The sequence below is a fragment of the Odocoileus virginianus genome, chromosome 25, assembly GCF_023699985.2.
Source record: "Odocoileus virginianus isolate 20LAN1187 ecotype Illinois chromosome 25, Ovbor_1.2, whole genome shotgun sequence".
NCBI classification, from domain to species: Eukaryota; Metazoa; Chordata; class Mammalia; order Artiodactyla; family Cervidae; genus Odocoileus; species Odocoileus virginianus.
Genome location: NC_069698.1, coordinates 13,740,795 through 13,761,204, shown reverse-complemented (window position 1 = coordinate 13,761,204; position 20,410 = coordinate 13,740,795). Strand labels below are relative to the sequence as shown.

The 20,410-nt window shown below is 36.3% G+C and overlaps 1 protein-coding gene across 2 annotated transcripts in view; it reads left to right on the top strand.

The window, feature by feature from the left end:
* Nucleotides 1–9,752, top strand: part of ARL6 (ARF like GTPase 6) — a 33,293-nt gene extending 23,541 nt beyond the window's left edge. For both annotated transcript variants that reach the window (XM_020879872.2, XM_020879870.2), the window contains 2 exons: nt 2,003–2,058; nt 7,063–9,752. In XM_020879872.2, coding sequence (XP_020735531.1) covers nt 2,003–2,058; nt 7,063–7,088 — 82 coding nt within the window. In that variant the 3' untranslated portion in view covers nt 7,089–9,752. The remainder of the gene's footprint in view (nt 1–2,002; nt 2,059–7,062) is intronic.
* Nucleotides 9,753–20,410: the final 10,658 nt, after the last annotated feature.

The following is a 20,410-nucleotide window of genomic DNA, read 5'->3' as shown; positions in this document are numbered from 1 at the left end:
TTCCAGTTAGTGTTTCACTTGTTAAGGTTTTTATTTGAACTAAAAATAAATTTCTCCTTTAATTTTGGAGAAAAAAGTAATGCTGAGTGGTGCAGAGATAAAATATTGCATCTCTCTTGCCTTAGGTACAAATAAATTTGGGTAGTAAAGGAGAGATTATAGAGAAGTGTAGTTTGGAAATTTTTATTGGTTTATTTTTGATCCTTTTACTAAACATATAGTCAACTCTGATTTTCAAGTCTGATTCTGTTTTAATTCTTCCCATGTGTCCTTTGACTAAGTCCCTGGAGTGATATATGTTTGCATTTGCATTTTTACTATCTTGAGAGGGAGACAGATAATAAAAACATCAGTTGGGAGGGTGAAAAAAAAAAGTAGAATAGTAAGAGAAAGAATAATGAATGTGGTCTCCCTCTGAGACATAATTGAAGTCAAGAAGCAATTCACACAAAGGTTTGGAGGAATAACTTTTCCAGATAGAGAGGCCAGTAAGTGAAAAGGCTCTTGGATGAGAATGTGTCTGATGTTTTCTGGAAACATTAAGAAGTCCTTGCTGGCTGGAACAGAGAGGTAGGGGGAAATTGTAGGTGAGGCCCCTGAGAAATAACCAGGGGCTATGTCACATAGTTCCTTGCAGAAAATGGTGAAGACTCTGGCTTTTATTCCAGTTATGAGTCTTATGATTTATTTGAAAGGAAAGGTAGAATTTAATCATTTGGGAATTATTAGGAAAAATGCAGGATTTTTAGAAATGTAGTGACACCTCCACCAAAGGAGAAGGGTTTCTTCGTAGCACTGTACTCTTATGTGGAACTAGAAGTTTGTGATAAAAGTCAATACATTGATCGTTCTTGATATTAGTATTTCAGTTACTGATGTTTTGCCATTAATAAAGGTAATCTATAGTTTGCTTTGAATAATTGCATATCTCATGCTATTTGTTTCTGTCTTCCTATTTTAAAATAATTCTATGATAAGTCATGTTCTTGGTCCAATAAATAATTCCTTGAAAGTAATTTCTCTTTTGATTAGAATCAAATTAACTATTTAAGATAATTTAGTACATTTTAAAACCATACTTCAGCACACTAAAACAATCTTTATCATACAGAAAATATAATTATGTATGCTAATTGTTATTAGATAATTATATCAGTAACATGTTATGAGAAACTGTCGATCTAAATCTTAAAAAAAGATTATTTCATACTCAAAAAATCCTCTACATTTTATTGTTTTAGTTTATATAATTTTTATTATTTATAAAATAATATTACAATAAGGATTTAGGCTTACTTTTAAGAATGGAACAACAGTGAAAAGACCCTGTATTCAATGTTTTATATGCATATCTCAAATATTTAATTCTTATAATAATCACATGAGCCAGTGGTAATATTCTCACATTTTACAGAAGCAAAAACTAAAAGCCAAAGAGTTAAACAACCTATCAAGGTTTGTAAAACCAGTAAATATAAAACTATGTTTGAAGTCTACTGGGATTTTTTAATTTTACCACTTTACCAGAGTTACAGTTACAGATTTATTCCTTTTAGATATCAATTTTAATTTCATATAAAGTCACTCCATCCTATGACTTAAATTACAACCCAAGTAAAGCATTTCTAATAAATAAATGCTATTGAATCATTGGGGCTGGTAGGAGAAAGTAGGATGGTGTGCTGTATAATCCCACTACTGAGAGAATTAACTCAAAGTATATGTTTTGCTAATGCCAGTCCAAGTAATATTCCTAGAATAGTAACATTTTAATGATTTATTTTTACAAATGTCCATATAAATTAATGAATAGTTTTCTCATGTCTTGATCCTAAACACTCAGACTTTTATATCCTATGTATATTCAGTTTCAGTACTTAAGCAGTTTTGCTCAGATGTGTTATTAAATATATTAATTTTCCATATGACAAAATTGTAATTATTTATTTGTATGGTTTTTTGATGTAATGAAATGGATATTTTTCTGTTGGTTTTATTTCAGTGCTAGTGATGCCATAAAAGGAGAAGGATTGCAAGAAGGTGTAGACTGGCTTCAAGGTACATCATAAAAAACTGCCTCTTCAGCCTTTATTTTCTTTCCAGTCACATTTTCTGTCCTTTTTTATATTTTGTTTTTATTATATCACTGCCTTTTTCCCTCTTGTTTCCATCTATTTCTGCTATCAGAAAATACAATACAGTAAGTATCCAATACCTTGCTCCATTTACTTCAATTACATTTTTATAAAGGATTTATTTAAATAAAAAGTACTTACATCAATATACATGACAACTCTAGAATATAATTTTAATTTATAGCCATAAGTTTCTGTCAGATCTAGTAATAGAAGCACATTTGAATTTTGGGATAAATTTTAGACCTACTGTCAATAAAAATCTTTGTGGCATGTGTCTTTCAAGAGTCATGCTGTACTCCGCATATAGCTCCATTTATACGTGGCATGTTTCTACAAATTTCAGTACTCATATTTAGTACTGTATATGCTGGTATTCTATTAGTGTTTCTGTATATCACATTTCTATATGTTATTCATCAAAATAGCTATCATAGTTGGTACAGGCTTACTATACCAGGGATTAAATTAAGATCTATCATTTTCCCTAAGGTTACATTGTCTACAAGACACAGGAATGGCTTTGAAGCACAGTGACCCACACAGAGAAATAAAACGTGAATGTACATGAAACCAAGTTATATAAGTCCTTCTTATTATAGGACCCTGAAGGTCAGGCAAAAAAATTTCCATTTTTCAGCAGGACAGTGGTTGATTTCTTTTAGAAACCTCCCTGCCCTGAATAAGGGTGAATAATGAGATTAACTTGTTAATCCATGAGCTATGGTCTTGTGGCTATAAATTTAATTTCTCTACACATCCTTTTTATTTCAGCTATATGTGATTTTTTTCTTTTTTCTCTACTGTATGTCATGGTGGATCTAAGGGTAGCCTGCTTATTACCATACATAAAGAGACATAATACTTCTTTGGTCCAAAGTACTAAATGTATATCTAATAGATATTTGTGTTATTAGTAAAATGTGGTGTTCTAGTTAACTGCACAGACTGTTGTATTTTTGTTTCCCTCTTTTGTGTTTATATAGTCATCATGCCATTTACCATTACACTGCAAAGAACCTTCTAGTTACATGTTACAATTAAGTGACACTTAACTGAGAACCTCTAAAAGTTCTAAGAATCACTAGTGGGATTTTTCTTTGAACACAACAATTTAATTTCTCAGACTGTATAAAGAAGTGGTCAAGGTGACCCCTTTATGGGACTGATTCCACATAAAGCAAATTACAAAGGAACATTCTAGAGAAGACACTAGAAACATTTTCAACATTTATTTCTTATTTTAAGTACTTATTATTGCTCACAGCAGAGATATAGTGTGAATGGAAACCCACAATTGTTCATAATAAAAAATACAAAGCACGGTACTTAACTGAAAATAAGTGATGGTCATCTGGATTTTAAACTGTACTTTTTGTCTGTAACAATAAGGCCACTAGGTGTCAGCAGTGATCCAGCATCACAATGCCACTTGCCAACTCTAATCTAATTTTTGTCATTGACTTTTCTGATCCATTATCTTTGTAATTAACTCCCAAATCTTTATAAGAAGGATACATTATTGGAAAAAAAACAATTTGTGCCCTTGTGTTGCCATATTATTTTATGTAAACTTTGCAATTCTCTGCAAGGTAAGTAGTAGTATCCCCATTTTATGTGGGCAACATGATGTAGAAGTAAAAAACACTTGGACTTCTGAGTCTGTCAGATATATTCCACTACTTGTTAATTATTAACTAATGTCTTTATATTATACAGACAACTTTCCTCATCTGTAAAATTAAAAAATAAAATATCCAGAATTGCTACACAGATTAAATGAAATGCTGTATATATTAAAGCGCCTAGCTTAAGAAAGCACTCAAAAAATGTTCAGTTTATCCTTTTACCTAACTTCTCTGTTTAACAGAAGAGGAAACTTAGTATGCAGATTTAAAACTATATCAGTTTGGTTTTGAGTAGGAGATCCTTTGTTCATAATTTCTATGTTATAGTAAATAGTTTATATTTTTGATGCTCCTGTCTTTGGATTTGAAAACAGGTAAAAACCTACTTTGCAAAATAAGTAGCAGTAAATTTAGGAGACTAGTCTGTGCCTCTGCTTGTATCAAGTTTTTCTGTAAATCTTTGAAAGATGTTCTGAACTTATGTCTCTTCATTTTCCTTGCAAAATTCTGAAGTTTCCTAGCATCATAAACAAGGCTCTGGTTCATTTTGGACCAATTTAATTTTATTTTAAATTTAAGTTTGAAAAACTGAGGATAAAGTATTAAATGACATATTTTGTGCCATGATTCTATTCTCTTTTGGAGGGATTGTCAATTACGGCCCTAAAAGAAGAATCTATAAGTAGACTATTAAATATTTTTTAAAACCACCAGAGAATATATAGAAACTATTGCAGACGTATAAGTTGTTTCCTAGCTCTGAAACTTAAATATTTATGAAAAAACAAAACATTGTTCCACATGACTCATGAACTTATTCACTGAGTCACTTTATCTTATGGGAAAAGTTTATAATGCTTCCAGTTTTTATATAAGAATTTTATAAACTATGTATAGGGACATTCCATTGAAAAACAAAGGATTGGACACACACTTAGTTTCATCCCCTCTTCAAATCTCACTAAGAGTGAAGAGACTGAGGACAAAAAGAATGGGAGTGATAAATATGGTAACCAAATTTTGAAGCCAAATATGTGATGAATGTTGAATAACTTAACAGACTTGAGAAAGTGGAATTCTAAGCTAGCACTGGAGAAAGCTGGAAACCATCCGAATTTACACTGCAGATCTCTTCAAAGGCTTAGGAATTGATGGATTTAAGAAATAAGGACGAGGTGAGACTGAAAGGAGATGCACAGGTATACATCCGTGCCCCAGAAGAAGATTGAAGGTTCATTCTTTGCAGAGAGTCACACAGTATCTCTGGAGTGGAGAACGCTGAGCGCAACTGTGTGTTGGAATGCTAAACTGAAAATGAGGAGTAAATGAGAATTTGATGTTGAAGATTATAACCATGTTCTGCTTTCTCCTGTTTCTCCTAGAAGACACTGACAATAGGTAGAAGAAAGCCAGCTTTGAGGAGTCAGACCAGCTAAGAGAAAAGATCTAAAGGTGTTAACATTAGAAATTCTCAAGGAAATGGCCTAGCTATACACTAGGATGAAGATTACTTTTGACAAATCTCACACATGTAACAAAATTCCAGTCAACTTCATAGTGTTCACTTATACACATGAGAAGATAGCAAAGGATTGCCAAGTATTTGAAGACAAAACTTTAGGAATTACGGAGCAAAAGAAAAAGTTTAGAAAAAGACTTTAGGGAGAACATTTCGAAACACTATTCGAGTATCCTCAAAGAGATAAAAGAATGTATTATTTTCATGAATATGACAAGAATACTAATTGAAAAAGAACAAAAATATGAGTTCTTGGAAAATAATAATACAGTAGTAGAAATGGTTGGATGGCATCACCAACTCGATGGACATGAGTCTGAGCAAGCTCCAGGCGATGGTGAAGGACCGAGAAACCTGGCATGCTGCAATCCATGGAGTCACATAAAGTCAAACACGACTGAGTGACTGAGCAACAAGTAGAAATGAAAAACTCAATCAAAAGAAGGTAAAATAGAGACATTCTCTAAGAAAGTACGAAAAAGACAATGGGGGGAGAAAAGATAAAGGAGTCATTTATGAGGCCCAAAATCCTAGTAAGAATTTCTGAAAGAGAACAAGGAAAATAGAGGAAAGTCATCAAATCATAATACATTATTTACCAGAACTGAATGATTTAGAGCCCAAGGCAGTGGATGAAAATATTCCCACACCAAGGTGCATCATTAAAATCAACACTGAAGATGGTGGAAAATTCACCATATTTCCCAAGAAGAAAATAAGAGATTTCATCCAAAGATTTCTTTAGATAAGGAAACAAAGTAGCATCAGACCTCACCAGCAACACCTGGAAACACTTCCAGTGCCTGGAAAAGTCTAAGGAGAAAATAATATTCTCAGGCAGTATCAGTGTATTGTAACTGTAGAGAATTAAGACATCTTCAGCCATGTAAAGTCTCAAGAGTTCACTTTCTATACAGTTTATTAATAGTAAAGTAGCCACAGAGGTATACTTGTCAAAAACAAAGGAATAAAGCAAGAAGAAAACAAAAAGGTACCATGAAACAGGGAAATCTGCACAAGAAAGTTGGGAAGGAACCCCTAGGATGATAATACAGATCCTAGAATAATAATGAAAGATCTCATATGAAAATACCTGGACAAGCATGGAGAACAGCTGGGTCAGATTAAAGAGTCTGCACAAGACTATAAGGGAGAGTTATTCAAGAAAGTGAAGATGATCGACCAGTTTTATGCCCCTGAAACGGTGTGAGAGTAGTGGATTGAATTATAATGTTAGTTACATTATAAAAAAAAAGGCAGGGTTGAGGATGAAGAGCAATTCTTCACTGCAGGGAAAACAAAATACAGTAGAAGAAAGGAAAAGTAACAAGTTTATCCCTTGTCGCAGCTGTGAGTCGCATTCACATCAAACATTACTGTTTTAGGAAAATGGGAGTATTGGAAGCATCATGAGGGTGGCAGAACGGTATACAAATGTGTGAGAACTGAAGCCCTATGTTACACTGAATTCAAGAAGTAATGAATAAAGATACAGAGGTAATCACCTAAAAAGGAGTTGGAAGTAGTTGCCTGTGAAGGGAGAAAGAAGGGATGAGGCAAGGGACTGATTTTTTAATAGAAGCCTCGTAGAACTAGTTGACTCTAATCGCGTGCATATACAGTGACAAAAAGAAAAACTATAATATGAGTAGTGCTTTAAAAAAAAAGCAGTTGTATGCATGGGTTTCTACCTATTGTTATAGACTTGTCTTGGATTACTTTAGAAAGTAGATTCTGCCCTGTAGAGACTAATAACTTTTTGTTTGGCTTTTGTTATCAGATCAGATCCAGGCTGTGAAGACATGAAAAAATAGTATTTGGAAACCTCAACAGTTTTCAATTCAAGAAATATATATTAAGGCAAATTGAATATTTTACATTTTTTAAAGGTGTCTTTACATCTAAGAATACTTTATAATCTTCTACTTGCATTTATGGACTGTTAATGAGGTTTTTAAGAAGATAGGACTTCAGGTATGCTAATCTGCCCATTAATGATATCAAAACTAAATCTTCCCTCCAAAGAGCTCCCTCCCTAGATTTATCAACTTCTTGGTAAAGGTCTACATTTGATTGTAATTAGACTGTTTATAAAGTCAGAGTTATCTCAGTACCCCATCATGATTAATGATATCTTGAATGCGTTTTATTTTTTAATTGTCATCCAAAAATATAGTTTATTATATGATTTTGTAGTATGATGTGCTTGTGAAAAAGAACTTTAAATATTTATAAGGGTTCTTGGGTAAATTAATATATATTAAAGCTTTACTATATGTCACCATCAACATAACATAAAATGTAATGTACCAACTAATGTGCTTTGTATGCCGAAAAGAATAATGCTATGTTAATATGGCATTTGGTGTTTTACTGTCAAACATTTGCAAATTATCTGAGACCAAGTTAAACAGAATTCATTTATTCAGTGAATACATATGAAACATCTCTGTATCTGTACTAGTTTGGTATTGTCCTAGGCAATGGTGATATAAGGTGAATAAAACATGTTGCTTATCATCAGAGAACTTAAAAGATAATGAGGGAAAATTTGAGAATCTTTTCTTACATAGTGTCTAATTTATTTCATTGGCTGAATGAAAATATTGCATTTTAAGATTAGTTATTACAGTTGATTTTTTTCTTTCTTCCTTTAAATTGTGTCCAGTTTACTGTGGTACTTTGTTAAAATAGACTGTGACTCATCAACTATGATTTTCCTGTGCATGAACTGCTGCAAAAATGTTCTTTAGAATTTTAAACATACTTCTGCCATCTACTGTTTGCAAATTGTGTTGCTTCTCACAACTTAGAGACTACTTGAAATTGTAAACACTAAATAGAAGCACTCATTTTTAATCGAATCAGTCACTGGGGAACTGTGGATAGAGCAGTGGTGTAAATCCTGAAAAATATCCCATGTAAAGGAAAACTGTAATATATGGTACATAGCATCTTAAATATCCTTAGCTGTGAAAATGAAAGAAACAGAAGGCCAAAGGTAAGTGAGCAATAAAGGTGTATTACAGTGACTACAGTAGTGGCATGTTTCACAGAAATTTGAATATAATCATTTTAAAACTGTAGTAAAAATTCTATAATCCAGTTTCTCTTAGTCCAGAAATCCCAGTGATTTGGAATTTGGCAAATTGAAAATTACCCAAACTATTCCAGTGATCCAGCATTTTAGCTAGCTTGCCAACTTCTCATAAATGGCTTTGATGAGGATACAAGATGAGTCTCATTAATCGAGTTGCTTCAAGTATAAAAAAGATATGAAGATGAAAACACTGTAATTCAACAAAAAAACTGATATGCTGTAACTATTTTAGGAGGATGGAGAAAGTGGTGGTGTAAGAGAATTCAAATCCTTACCTACCATAAGGTAACAATAATAATAGCTATCATTGTATTTTGAGCAAAATATTATTACACATATGGTATTGTGCATCATATAATCCTGACAAGAACCTTAGGTAGTAGATTCTAGTATTTGTTTTATAGACAAGGAAAGGACCTAAAAATGTTATTTGTTTAAGGTCACAGAGCTAGTAAATGGTGGTTCTGGGATTCAGAACACAACAATCTGTCTAAAATAGGTGATTCAAGAGCTAAGAGTAATACTGATTTTAGAAATATAGACATATCTGCCATAAGAATAGCTAAAAGGATAGAAAAGTCTTCACTGGGGTGGGAGACTAGGATGGGTATGGAGGAGGTCATAGACAAGGGACTACTGTTTTATTTATTTATTTTTGCTTTTTGTTTTGAGTCTGTTAACACTTCAAATTTTAAACTGGGCAGAAATGACTATGATAAGAATAATTCTTCAAACTATGTTAATACTGAGCTAATTAATATTCCACGAACTACAGTAGTTCATGCCTATGCAAATACATAGAAGAGGGTACTGACTATTTCCTTTGTTCCCATAATCTCCAAATCTAGTTTATAAACATCCATTCATACTCTGTTTTCATTTAAAGATTATATAGAAACAAGTTGGGCTTTAGTGGTCACAGTATGCCATACAAGTGTATATACACTGAGGGTCTTGCATTTGTATTTAACATATTATTCAGTTAAAATGTATTTAGGCTAAAGCAAGGTTTTTTTTTATGTTTAGACATTATGTGTTACAAAAATTAATTCATTATGCTCTGCATTTCAATATGACATCTCATAAAATGTTGAAAAGTTAGCCTATTGTATATTTTGCATTTAAATGTTTATAATGTGGCCCTATTCAGCCTGTGCCTTATAAATCACAAAAGAGCTGAGTTGTGTATATTTTTCATTTGTAGGTTGTCTGCTAAAAATTATGAATTATCTTCTGATTATTTTTTTCCTTTGGAATTTTCAGCCCACCATGTTGTGATTTCTATAAATATATGCAGTTACCCTTGAGAAAACTTAAGGCAAATACATGCTGCATGCAACTCTGGTACATTAAAATACTGTGCATTTTAACTGACTCGGTGCATATTTTCTGCCTTCTGATTATTCCTTCTTTGTTGTTGTTCAGTCGCTAAGTAGTACCTGACTCTTCGACCCCATGAACTGCAGCACGCCAGGCTTCCCTGTCCTTCACTGTCTCCTGGAATTTGCTCAGACTCACATCCATTGAGTCAGAGATGCCATCTAACTGTCTCATCCTCTGCTGCCCCCTTCTTTTCTTGCCCTCAGTCTCTCCTAGCATCAGGTTCTTTTCTACCGAGTCAGCTCCTCAAATCAGGTGGTCAAAGTATTGGAGCTTCTCATCTTCAGCATCAGTCTTTCCAATGAATATTCAGGGTTGATTTCCTTTAGGATTAACTGATTTGATCTTGCTGTCCAGAGGACTCTCAGGAGTCTTCTCCAGCCCCACAATTCGAAAGCAGTAATTCTTCAGCGCTCAGCCTTCTTTGTGGTCCAGCTCTCACATCCACACGGGACTACAGGGAAACCCGTAGCTTTGACTAATGTGCGGAGCCGGCAGAGCTTGCCGGCTTCAGTGACTCTGAGTCCTGTGCTTCACTGCCCGTGCTCTCTGCCTTGGCAGGCATCGTCGCAACCACTGGACCACCAGGAAAGTCCTACTTCTTAAATAGTTATCGGAAAGGTGAACAATTAGGTGCAAGTGACTGAAAAGTAATGCTCTTTTTTTAATTTTTAAGTTAATGATTTGTTATTTATTAGCAGGCAGATTCTTTACCACTGGACCACCAGAGAAGTCCTGAGAGTGATGCTCTTTGGAACCCCTCTGTGGCACACCCCCCCCCCCCCCCCACCAGTTATATTGATGTCCTTATCCTCTGAAGTCTTTTTTCCTTCTGATGCTGAAGCTGAAACTCCAATACTTTGGCCACCTCACACGAAGAGTTGACTCATTGGAAAAGACCCTGATGCTGGGAGGGATTGGGAGCAGGAGGAGAAGGGGACGACAGAGGATGAGATGGCTGGATGGCATAGCCGACTCGATGGACATGAGTCTGAGTAAACTCCGGGAGTTGGTGATGGACTGGGAGGCCTGGCGTGCTGCGATTCATGGGGTCGCAAAGAGTCGGATGCGACTGAGCGACTGATCTGAACTGATAGAAGTTTCTAGGGTTCTCTGTGGAAAGTCTTAATATACTCTATTTAATTGAACCATATGGCATTGCCATTTTGTCAGCCCAAAGCAGCTGAATGAAAGCTTAGCCTTAACGTAGGGTCACCTGGAAACTTTTAAGTGGCTTAATTCTCTACTAAGTGTCAAAGCAGACACAACCTAGCCTGGCCCAAAAAGGACCTATTGTTAAAAATATGGCCACAGTACTTCATAGTTCTATGCCTCAAACCAAGCCGGTAATCAGAGATGTCTTTTAAGATATATCATTTCAGACACATTTTATGAGCCGTTTCAGATTCTCTCAGACTCACCGTCTCATTTTAGCTGCCACTGCTTGTAGGCTCTGACCAACTATATGTAGGTGCAGAGGGCCCTATTTTTGTTCCCATGTCCCCACCACTACCATTCTAAAACATATATAGCCCAGTAGGGGAACCATTGACAAGTGGGAGACAGAACTAGTGAATAAATTCTTCCCTTTTTATGTTTTTCCCATTAATCGTGGACTGTCTTGAGTCTCTCTATATATAGCTTCTGGGATCAGTCCTCTGACTCTAACAATTAGTCATATTTAACAGCATCCAGCTCAGTAATATCTCTTTGTATTGCCACTCTCCTAACCGGCTTAATCCTCCTTTCCCATAACTCTACTTCCTAATAAAATAATGTAAAATCTCTACTTCAGCAGTGCCTTCTGAGGAACCCAGGCTGTATCCAACGATGTTCTTAAATTTTCATCAGTCACGTATGGTAAAATACATGCTGAAGCTTGAGAAGTATTCCTCTAGGACTTTTCCTTTTTTACTTTTTTTATTTTATACTGGAAAAGAATTGATTAATAATGTTGTGTTAGTGTCAGGTGTAAAGCAAAGTGATGCAATTGTACAAGTATCTATTCTTTTTCAAATTCTTTCCCCTTTAGGTTATTACAGAATATTGAGCAGAGTTCCCTATGTAATGGTAGGTCCTTGTTGCTTGTCTGTTTTAAATATAGCAGTATATACATGTCAATCCCACACTCACAATCTATCCCTCCCCTGTGGTAACCGTAAGTGTGTTCTTTAAGTCTGTGAGTCTGTTTCTGTTTTGTAAATAAGTTCATTTGTATCATTTTTTTTTTAAGATTCTGCATATAACCAGTATCATATGATACTCACTTTTCTCTGACTTACTTCACTTAGTATGCCAATCTCCAGTTCCATCCATGTTGCTGCAAATGGCATTATTTCATTCTTTTTAATGGCTGAGTAATATCCCATCATATATACGGACTGCATCTTTTTTTTTTTCTCTCTTTTCAGTCTTTTTTACTTTCACGTTACACATGGTTTTTGTACATGGTAGAGGAAACGATATACAAGCCTTCCAATCACTTTTAGTCGAGTCTTCTTTAGGATATATGTGAAATATTATGAGTTTCCTTCTCAACCCTCCCTGCTAAAAATCAGTTGCTGTTCTGCATTCACCCTGATACACCATTTGAAAGGAGATAGGCCTAGTTTTGGAGAAGGAAATGGCAACCCACTCCAATGTTCTTGCCTGGAGAATCCCAGGGACGGTGGAGCCTGGTGGGCTGCTGTCTATGGGATTGCACAGAGTCGGACACGACTAAAATGACTTAGCAGCAGCAGGCCTAGTTTTGACATCTTTCCAGCCTTCCCGAAGTTTTATCTCCAGACTTCACCCAATTTTTATATCTTCCTTTATTTTTAACTTGATTACTTCTGTTGCTTTCACTTTAAGTTGGACTACATCTTTATCCAGTCATCTGTCAGTGGACATGTAGGTTGTTTTCAAAGTCTTGGCTATTGTAAACAACACTGCAGTTTAATATTGGGGTGCATATATCCTTTCAAACCATGTTCTTCTCCAGATATATGCCCAGGAGTGGGATTGCTGAGCCACATGGTAGCTCTATTTTTAGTTTTTTAAGAGACCTCCACTCTGTTCTTATAGTGGTTGTACCAATTTACATTCCCACAGGAAAAGAGAATTCTCTTTTCTCCATACTTTCTCCAACATTTATTGTTTTAGACTTTTTGATACAGAAATTCTTTCTGCCCTCATGAAGTTTTTTAATCTGGTTTTATTGCGATATAATTGCTTTACAATGATGTGTTAGTTGCTACCGTTCAGCAAAGTGAATTCGGTACATGTATACCTGTATCCCCTCTTTTTTGAGTTCTTCCCCTTTAGTTTACTGCCCTGTGCTGTGCAGTAGGTTCTCATTAGTTACCTGTCTTATACATAGTAGTGTGTGTATGTCACCCCATTCTCCCTGTTCATCCCACCCAGCCCCCACCCCGTGTCCGTGCATGCGTTCTCTACATCCATGTTTCTATTTCTGCTTTGCAGGGAAGTTCATCGGTATCATTTTTCAAGATTCCACATATAAGCAATATTATATAATATTTGTTGTTCTCTTTCTTGTTCACTGCACTCTGTATGACAGTCTCCAGGTCCGTCCTCATCTCTGCAAATAAGTGCAGGGGATTTATTTGCACCCTGCATTCCAAAGGACACTGCATGGTATATATTGTGTCCACATTTGTTGAATGGATGAATATGTAAGCCAGTGTGCTATGTTCAGTCACTCAGTTGTATCCGACTCTGCAACCCCATGAACTGTAGCCCGCCAGACTTCTCTGTCCATGGAATTTTCCAGGCAAGAATACCAGCATGGGTTGCCATGCCCTCCTCCAGGGGATCTTCCCAAGAATCACCTGCGTCTCCTGCATTGGCAGATGGATTCTTTACCTCTGTGCCACCTGGGAAGCCCCATGTAAGCCAACATTATATGTAATTTTTGCCTTGGTGCACACATTTGGGGGGCATATTAAGTTTGGAATGTTAATGAATGTTAATTTTGATTATATTAATCTAAATAAAATATTATTCAGTTATTAACTTTTTATATGTTCAGTCAGGCTTCCCAGGTGGTATGTGAGCACACATATATAAGTTCATTCAACTTCTATTCCTAAAGATATTCTTAAGGTTCTAACCATGAGGTCCTAGGCCAGCAGTAAGTGATCATTTAGGTTCCTAATAGACCAGACTTCCTACAGTTAACTATAAATTCTGGCCAACAACAAACATTCCAACTACCTGAAAGTCATAGAGAATGAACAGAAGCAGGCATGTTTCAGAGGGGAGCTGAAACTTAGAAGAAGGCACTGGCATGGGGCGAGTTTCACTTTTTGAGCCTTTTAGCCTGAGGACAGGCCACAGTCACAGCGTGGGGAGACTGAACAGACAACACTGGCCGTGTTTTTGGCCTGAGGAAGAGAGTACAGACCGTGAGACAACTGAAGCCACTGCAAAGTGAAGGGAGGAGCATTCGGTACGGAGCGGTCCAGACAACGGGACTCTCAAATTCTGAGCATAAACTTTCCTAAGTCTCCAGCTAAGCCTCAACGCATGAACAAATGGCAAATTCAAAGCAGCTCTCAGTTCAGTTCAATTCAGTCACTCGGTCCTGTCCGGCTCTGCGACCCCATGGACTGCAGCACGCCAGGCTTCCCTGTCCATCACCAACTCCCAGAGTTTTCAGCTAAGGCTAAAATAATCAACTGAGATTTGATCTGGTGTCCTCAATGAGCAAAATCAAGTTTGAGGTTTGAGTTTAACCAATTTAACGTTTCTACAAAGTGAAAATTGCAACACGTTTTGGAATTATTTAATAGAATACACACTCTTCACAACATAGGACATTCAAAATATCTAAGAGACAATCTAAAATTACTTGTTTTTTTTAAATTAATTTTTATTGAAGTAGTTGAAATGCAATGTTGTATTAATGATTGAAAGTGAAAGTTAGTCTCACAGTTGTGTCCGACTCTGCAATCCTGTGGACTATAGCCTGCCAGGCTCCTCTGTCCATGGAATTCTCCAGGCAAGAGTACTGGAGTGGGTTGCCATTTCCTTCTCCAGAGGATTTTCCCACCCCAGGGATTGAACCCAGGTCTCCTGCATTGCGGGCAGATTCTTTACCAACTGAGCCACTAGGGAAGCCCATATTAATTATTGCTATATAGCAAAGTGACTCAGTAATACATATATATACATGTTTTCATATTTTCTCCATTATGGTTTATCACAGGGTATTGAATATAGTTTCCTATATTACAGAGTAGAACCTTGTTTATCCATTATATATGAAATTTGTAGATATAATACTAGACAATACAGCACTACTGCCATTTTTAGGGGCAAAAATCACTTAAATCACTAATCATAAACATGGACTAGGTGACTTCTTAGATTTCACAATAGAAATAATATCAATCTTGTAAGTTAGAGTGAATTCAAGGAAATAGCCAGAAGAAAGGCAATTTATACAAGATGCCAAACAATTGTCAAACTGTTTGATTCTTGTATACCCTGTATTTTGGTCCTAAATTACATATCTGGTTAGTAGTAAGACTTCCCCTGCCTGATTTACTGGTCTAACCTGTCTCAGTCAATAATTGCCAGATGTAAACTCAGATTATGTAAGTCGAGTTAGTATCAGTTCAGCAGTTTCTCTACTTGCATATTACTCATACTTTATCATTGTCATCTACTTTTTAATTTTGTGATTATTTTAAAGGATAAAGCCAATAGTTCACTTACATGTACTTTCATATTAATATATCAAAGTCCTTGAATACCTATGTTACTCACAATATTTGTACATTCACAATATAGTTGTACCCACTGACTGTAGTATCCCCTAACCAGATCAGATGCCAAATATCAATTATATGTCTGTTGATGGCCCAATATTGAGCTCCTACTGAACTCCGATATGGCTTTCTGACAAATGCGACATTTGTAATATAAATGTTTCAACAGGTGTTCTAACTGGTTAAGAGTGCAGAACTTTCTGATCCATGTTTCTAGAGCTTGATTCATGAAATCTGTCCCTGACCTCAAGTATGGTCTGCCCAAGTGATACAGTTAGGCACTTTCTTCTTCCTTTTTCCCGGGTATGTCCAGCTTTTCATGTTGATCACACTGTCCTGTAGTTTGTAACTGTCACTTCTCTTTCTTTCTTTGAGACTGAGTTTCTTGAGGGTGGATCACATTGTGTATTCTAATCACCAAACACAGGACCTGGAAGTATTCAATAAATGTTTATTGAGCAGGTAGAAAGCCATAAGATACTTCTGTAGATGGGATATTGTTTGGGGCTTTAAAAAAAAATTTTTTTTTTAATATATATTCCTCCCACCAACTTTCCTAATCCAGTGTGAGGCAGCTAGTACTAGAAGAAAGACTACTAGGTCAATGACCTTGATTTAGACTCTTATCTAGATCTTTATTTCAAAATTTTCCATTTTCTTATCTTTTATTTTTCTGAAATGTAGACTGATTAATAAACTTTTCAGTAAATACATATTGTTTAAAAGTTTCTGACTACCTTCCTCACCTACTAAGGAAGAGTTTTTCTGGTAGCTACTTCTTAAATTTTATTAAAAGATTTTACCAAATTTGACTGAAAGTTTTCTTTTTAATCTAGATTGTGTTTTATTTAAACCACAGAGACTAAATATACCTATGTATGCATGCTCAGTTGCTTCAGTTGTGTCCGACTTTGCAACCCTATGGACTATAGTCCACTTAAGTGATAGGCAAAATCAGAGTGAAAGTAACAGAATTTAAAATGAATAAGTTAATTTCCTTTCCCCTCAGGTTGCATATGGTTGATAATTTTATAAAGTTCTATACTGTGGTGTGGTCAGCTATTTCATTTGATGATATACATTGTTGGTCTTTTGAAATAAGAGTTCCTGTTAAACCAGGTGGAAGGAGAATCACCATTTTTGGAATTACTTAAAACCAGCCATGAAGTTGATAAAAACAAGGTTCATTTAATTGTCTTCCAGACTTGATAACTAAAAGTTGCATGTCAATACATTCACCTATAGGAGAAATAAACCAAATGACTTATGATGTAAACTTACTTCCCAAAGTACTTATTTGGGGAGCCGAAAGAAAAATAAAATAGAAGATACAATGTAGAAATGAATGACATTTAAGAATGGTTGTTAATATGACCTCAATTATGAGAATTATCTTTTTACTTCAGTATTAGAGTCAAATATTCCTATTGTTACTTCTTGTCTTCTGTATTACATTTTTTCATGTGAAGTGAAGTTGCTTAGTCATGTCTGACTCTTTGCAACCTCATGATCTGTAGCCTACCAGGCTCCTCCATCCATGGGATTTTCCAGACAAGAGTACTGGAGTGGGTTTCCATTTCCTTCTCCAGGAGATCTTCCCAACCCAGGGTTTGAACCTGGGTCTCCTGCATTGTAGGCAGACGCTTTACCGTCTGAGCCATGTAACTCCTTTTACTATTTACCAATGAAAAGCTGATTAGAAGAGGTGAGGAAGGAATTTAGTTACTAACATATACTGATGGAAATAATTGATGTTGGCTGCTTTTGTTCATTATTTGCAAAACCAATTAAGTTACTGTTTGATAAATTTTTACAAATTTTTCAAAATAAAAGTGGGGTCATCGAGAAATGTATTTATTGTATTTATAAAAAATCAAAATTTTATCTTTTACTTTTATAAGCTCCATATGGATGTTTTAGAAGGCACTGGTCATAGCAAACACCTTCTTCCAAAACACAAGAGAAGACTCTACACATGGACATCACCAGATGGTCAACACCAAAATCAGATTGATTATATTTTTGCAGCCAAAGATGGAGAAGCTCTATACACTCAGCAAAAACAAGACCAGGAGCAGACTGTGGCTCAGATCATGAACTCCTTATTGCCAAATTCAGATTTATTGAAGAAAGTGGGGAAAACCACTAAACCATTCAGGTATGACCTAAATCAAATCCCTTATGATTCTACAGTGGAAGTGAGAAATAGATTTAAGGGACTAGATCTGATAGAGAGCCTGATGAACTATGGACAGAGGTTCATGACATTGTACAGGAGACAAGGATCAAGACCATCCCCATGGAAAAGAAATGCAAAAGACAAAATGGTTGTCTGAGGAGGCCTTACAAATAGCTGTGAAAAGAAGAGAAGTGAAAAGCAAAGGAGAAAAGGAAAGATATACCCATTTGAATGAAGAGTTCCAAAGAATAGCAAGGAGAGAGAAGAAGGTCTTCCTCAGAGATCATTGCAACGAAATAGAGGAAAACAATAGAATGGGAAACACTAGAGATCTCTTCAAGAAAATTAGAAATACCAAGGGAACATTTCATGCAAAGATGGGCTCAATAAAGGACAGAAATGGTATGGACTTGATAGAAGCAGAAGATATTAAGAAGAGGTGGCAAGAATACACAGAAGAACTGTACAAAAATGACCCAGTTAATCACGATGCTGTGATCACTCACCTAGAGCCAGACATCCTGGAATGTGAAGTCAAGTGGGCCTTAGAAAGCATCACTACAAACAAAGCTAGTAGAGGTGATGGAATCCCAGTTGAGCTATTTCAAATCCTGAAAGATGATGCTGTGAAAGTGCTGCACTCAATATGCCAGCAAATTTGGAAAACTCAACAGTGGCCACAGGACAAGAAAAGGTCAGTTTTCATTCCAGTCCAAAAGAAAGGCAATGCCAAAGAATGCTCAAACTACTGCACAATTGCACTCATCTCTCACACTAGTAAAGTAATGCTCAAAATTCTCCAGGCCAGGCTTCAGCAATATGTGAACCGTGAACTTCCAGATGTTCAAGCTGGATTTAGAAAAGGCAGAGGAACCAGAGGTCAAATTGCCAGCATACATTGTATCATCAAAAAGGCAAGAGAGTGTCAGGAAAACATCTAATTCTGCTTTATTGACTATGCCAAAGTCTTTGACTGTGTGGATCACAATAAACTGGAAAATTCTGAAAGAGATGGGAATACCAGACCACCTGACCTGCCTCTTGAGAAACCTGTATGCCGGTCAGCAAGCAACAGTTAGAAGTGGACATGGAACAACAGACTGGTTCCAAATAGGAAAAGAAGTATGGCAAGGCTATATATTGTCACTGTGCTTATTTAACTTATATGCAGAGTACATCATGAGAAATGCTGGGCTGGAGGAAGCACAAGCTGGAATCAAGATTGCCGGGAGAAATATTAATAACGTCAGATATGCAGATGACATGACCCTTATCACAGAAAGTGAAGAGGAACTAAAAAGCCTCTTGGTGAAAGTGAAAGAGGAGAGTGAAAAAGCTGGCTTAAATCTCAGCATTCAGAAAACTAAGATCATGGCATCCGGTCCCATCACTTCATGGCAAATATATGGGGAAACAGTGGCTGACTTTATGTTTTTGGCTCCAAAATCACTGCAAATGGTGATTGCAACCATGAAATTAAAAGATGCTTACTCCTTGGAAGGAAAGCTATGACCAACCTAGACAGCATATTAAAAAGCAGAGACATTACTTTGCCAACAAAGGTCTGCCTAGTCAAGGCTATGGTTTTTCCAGTGGTCATGTATGGATGTGAGTTGGACTATAAAGAATGCTGAGCGCCAGAAAATTAATGCTTTTGAAATTTGGTGTTGGAGAAGACTCTTGAGAGTCCCTTGGACTGCAAGGAGATCCAACCAGTCCATCCTAAAGGAGATCAGTCCTGGGTGTTCATTGAAAGGACTGATGTTGAAGCTGAAACTCCAATACTTTGGCCACCTGATGCGAAGAACTGACTCATTCGAAATGACCCTGACGCTGGGAAAGATTGAAGGCAGGGTGAGAAGGGAACGACAGAGGATGAGATGGTTGGATGGCATCACCAACTCAATGGACATGAGTTTGAGTAAACTCTGGGAGTTGGTGATGGACAGGGAAGCCTGGTGTGCTGCAGTTCACAATGTAGCAAAGAGTCAGACACGACTGACTGACTGAACTGAACTGATGGATTTTTTGGGGGGAGGTGGCTTCCCTCATAGGTCAGTCAGTAAAGAATCTGCCTACAATGCAAGAGACCTGGGTTCGATTCCTGGGTTGGAAAGATCCCCTGGGGAAGGAAATGGCAACCCACTCCAGTATTCTTGCCTGGAGAATCCCATGGGCAGAGGAGCCTGGCAGGCTATAGTCCATGGGCTCGCAAGAGTCGGACATGACTTAATGACTAAAACAACACCACCACGGATTTTTTGGTACTACATTTAGCGATATTTTGTAAGGAAACTTTATGAAAGCTTGTTAATGATATTATTGTTTTGTAATAGACTATGGAAGATTTCCATAGGTAAGAATCAGAACTTTATCACTCCAGAATATAAACAAAGTGGATAGATGTCAACTCCATTCTATACAAAGAAAATTCCCATGAAGGAAATAATGCTAATCTCAATTTTAGATTAGGTAGCGTTCCCATGTGAAAACTGTGGTTCATCTTATATGACAGCATGTATCACATCCAGCTGCTTTCTCTTTCTAATCAAAACATTTGCTTGCAATAACAGCTGCCTCTGTGCCTTGTTTTTAAACCATTTGCAGCAAATCAAACTGGGAACAACGTGTCCACAGTAAGAAAACTCAGGATTCTGGGACATGTCTTTTCTAGAACTTCAAAATAAGAAAT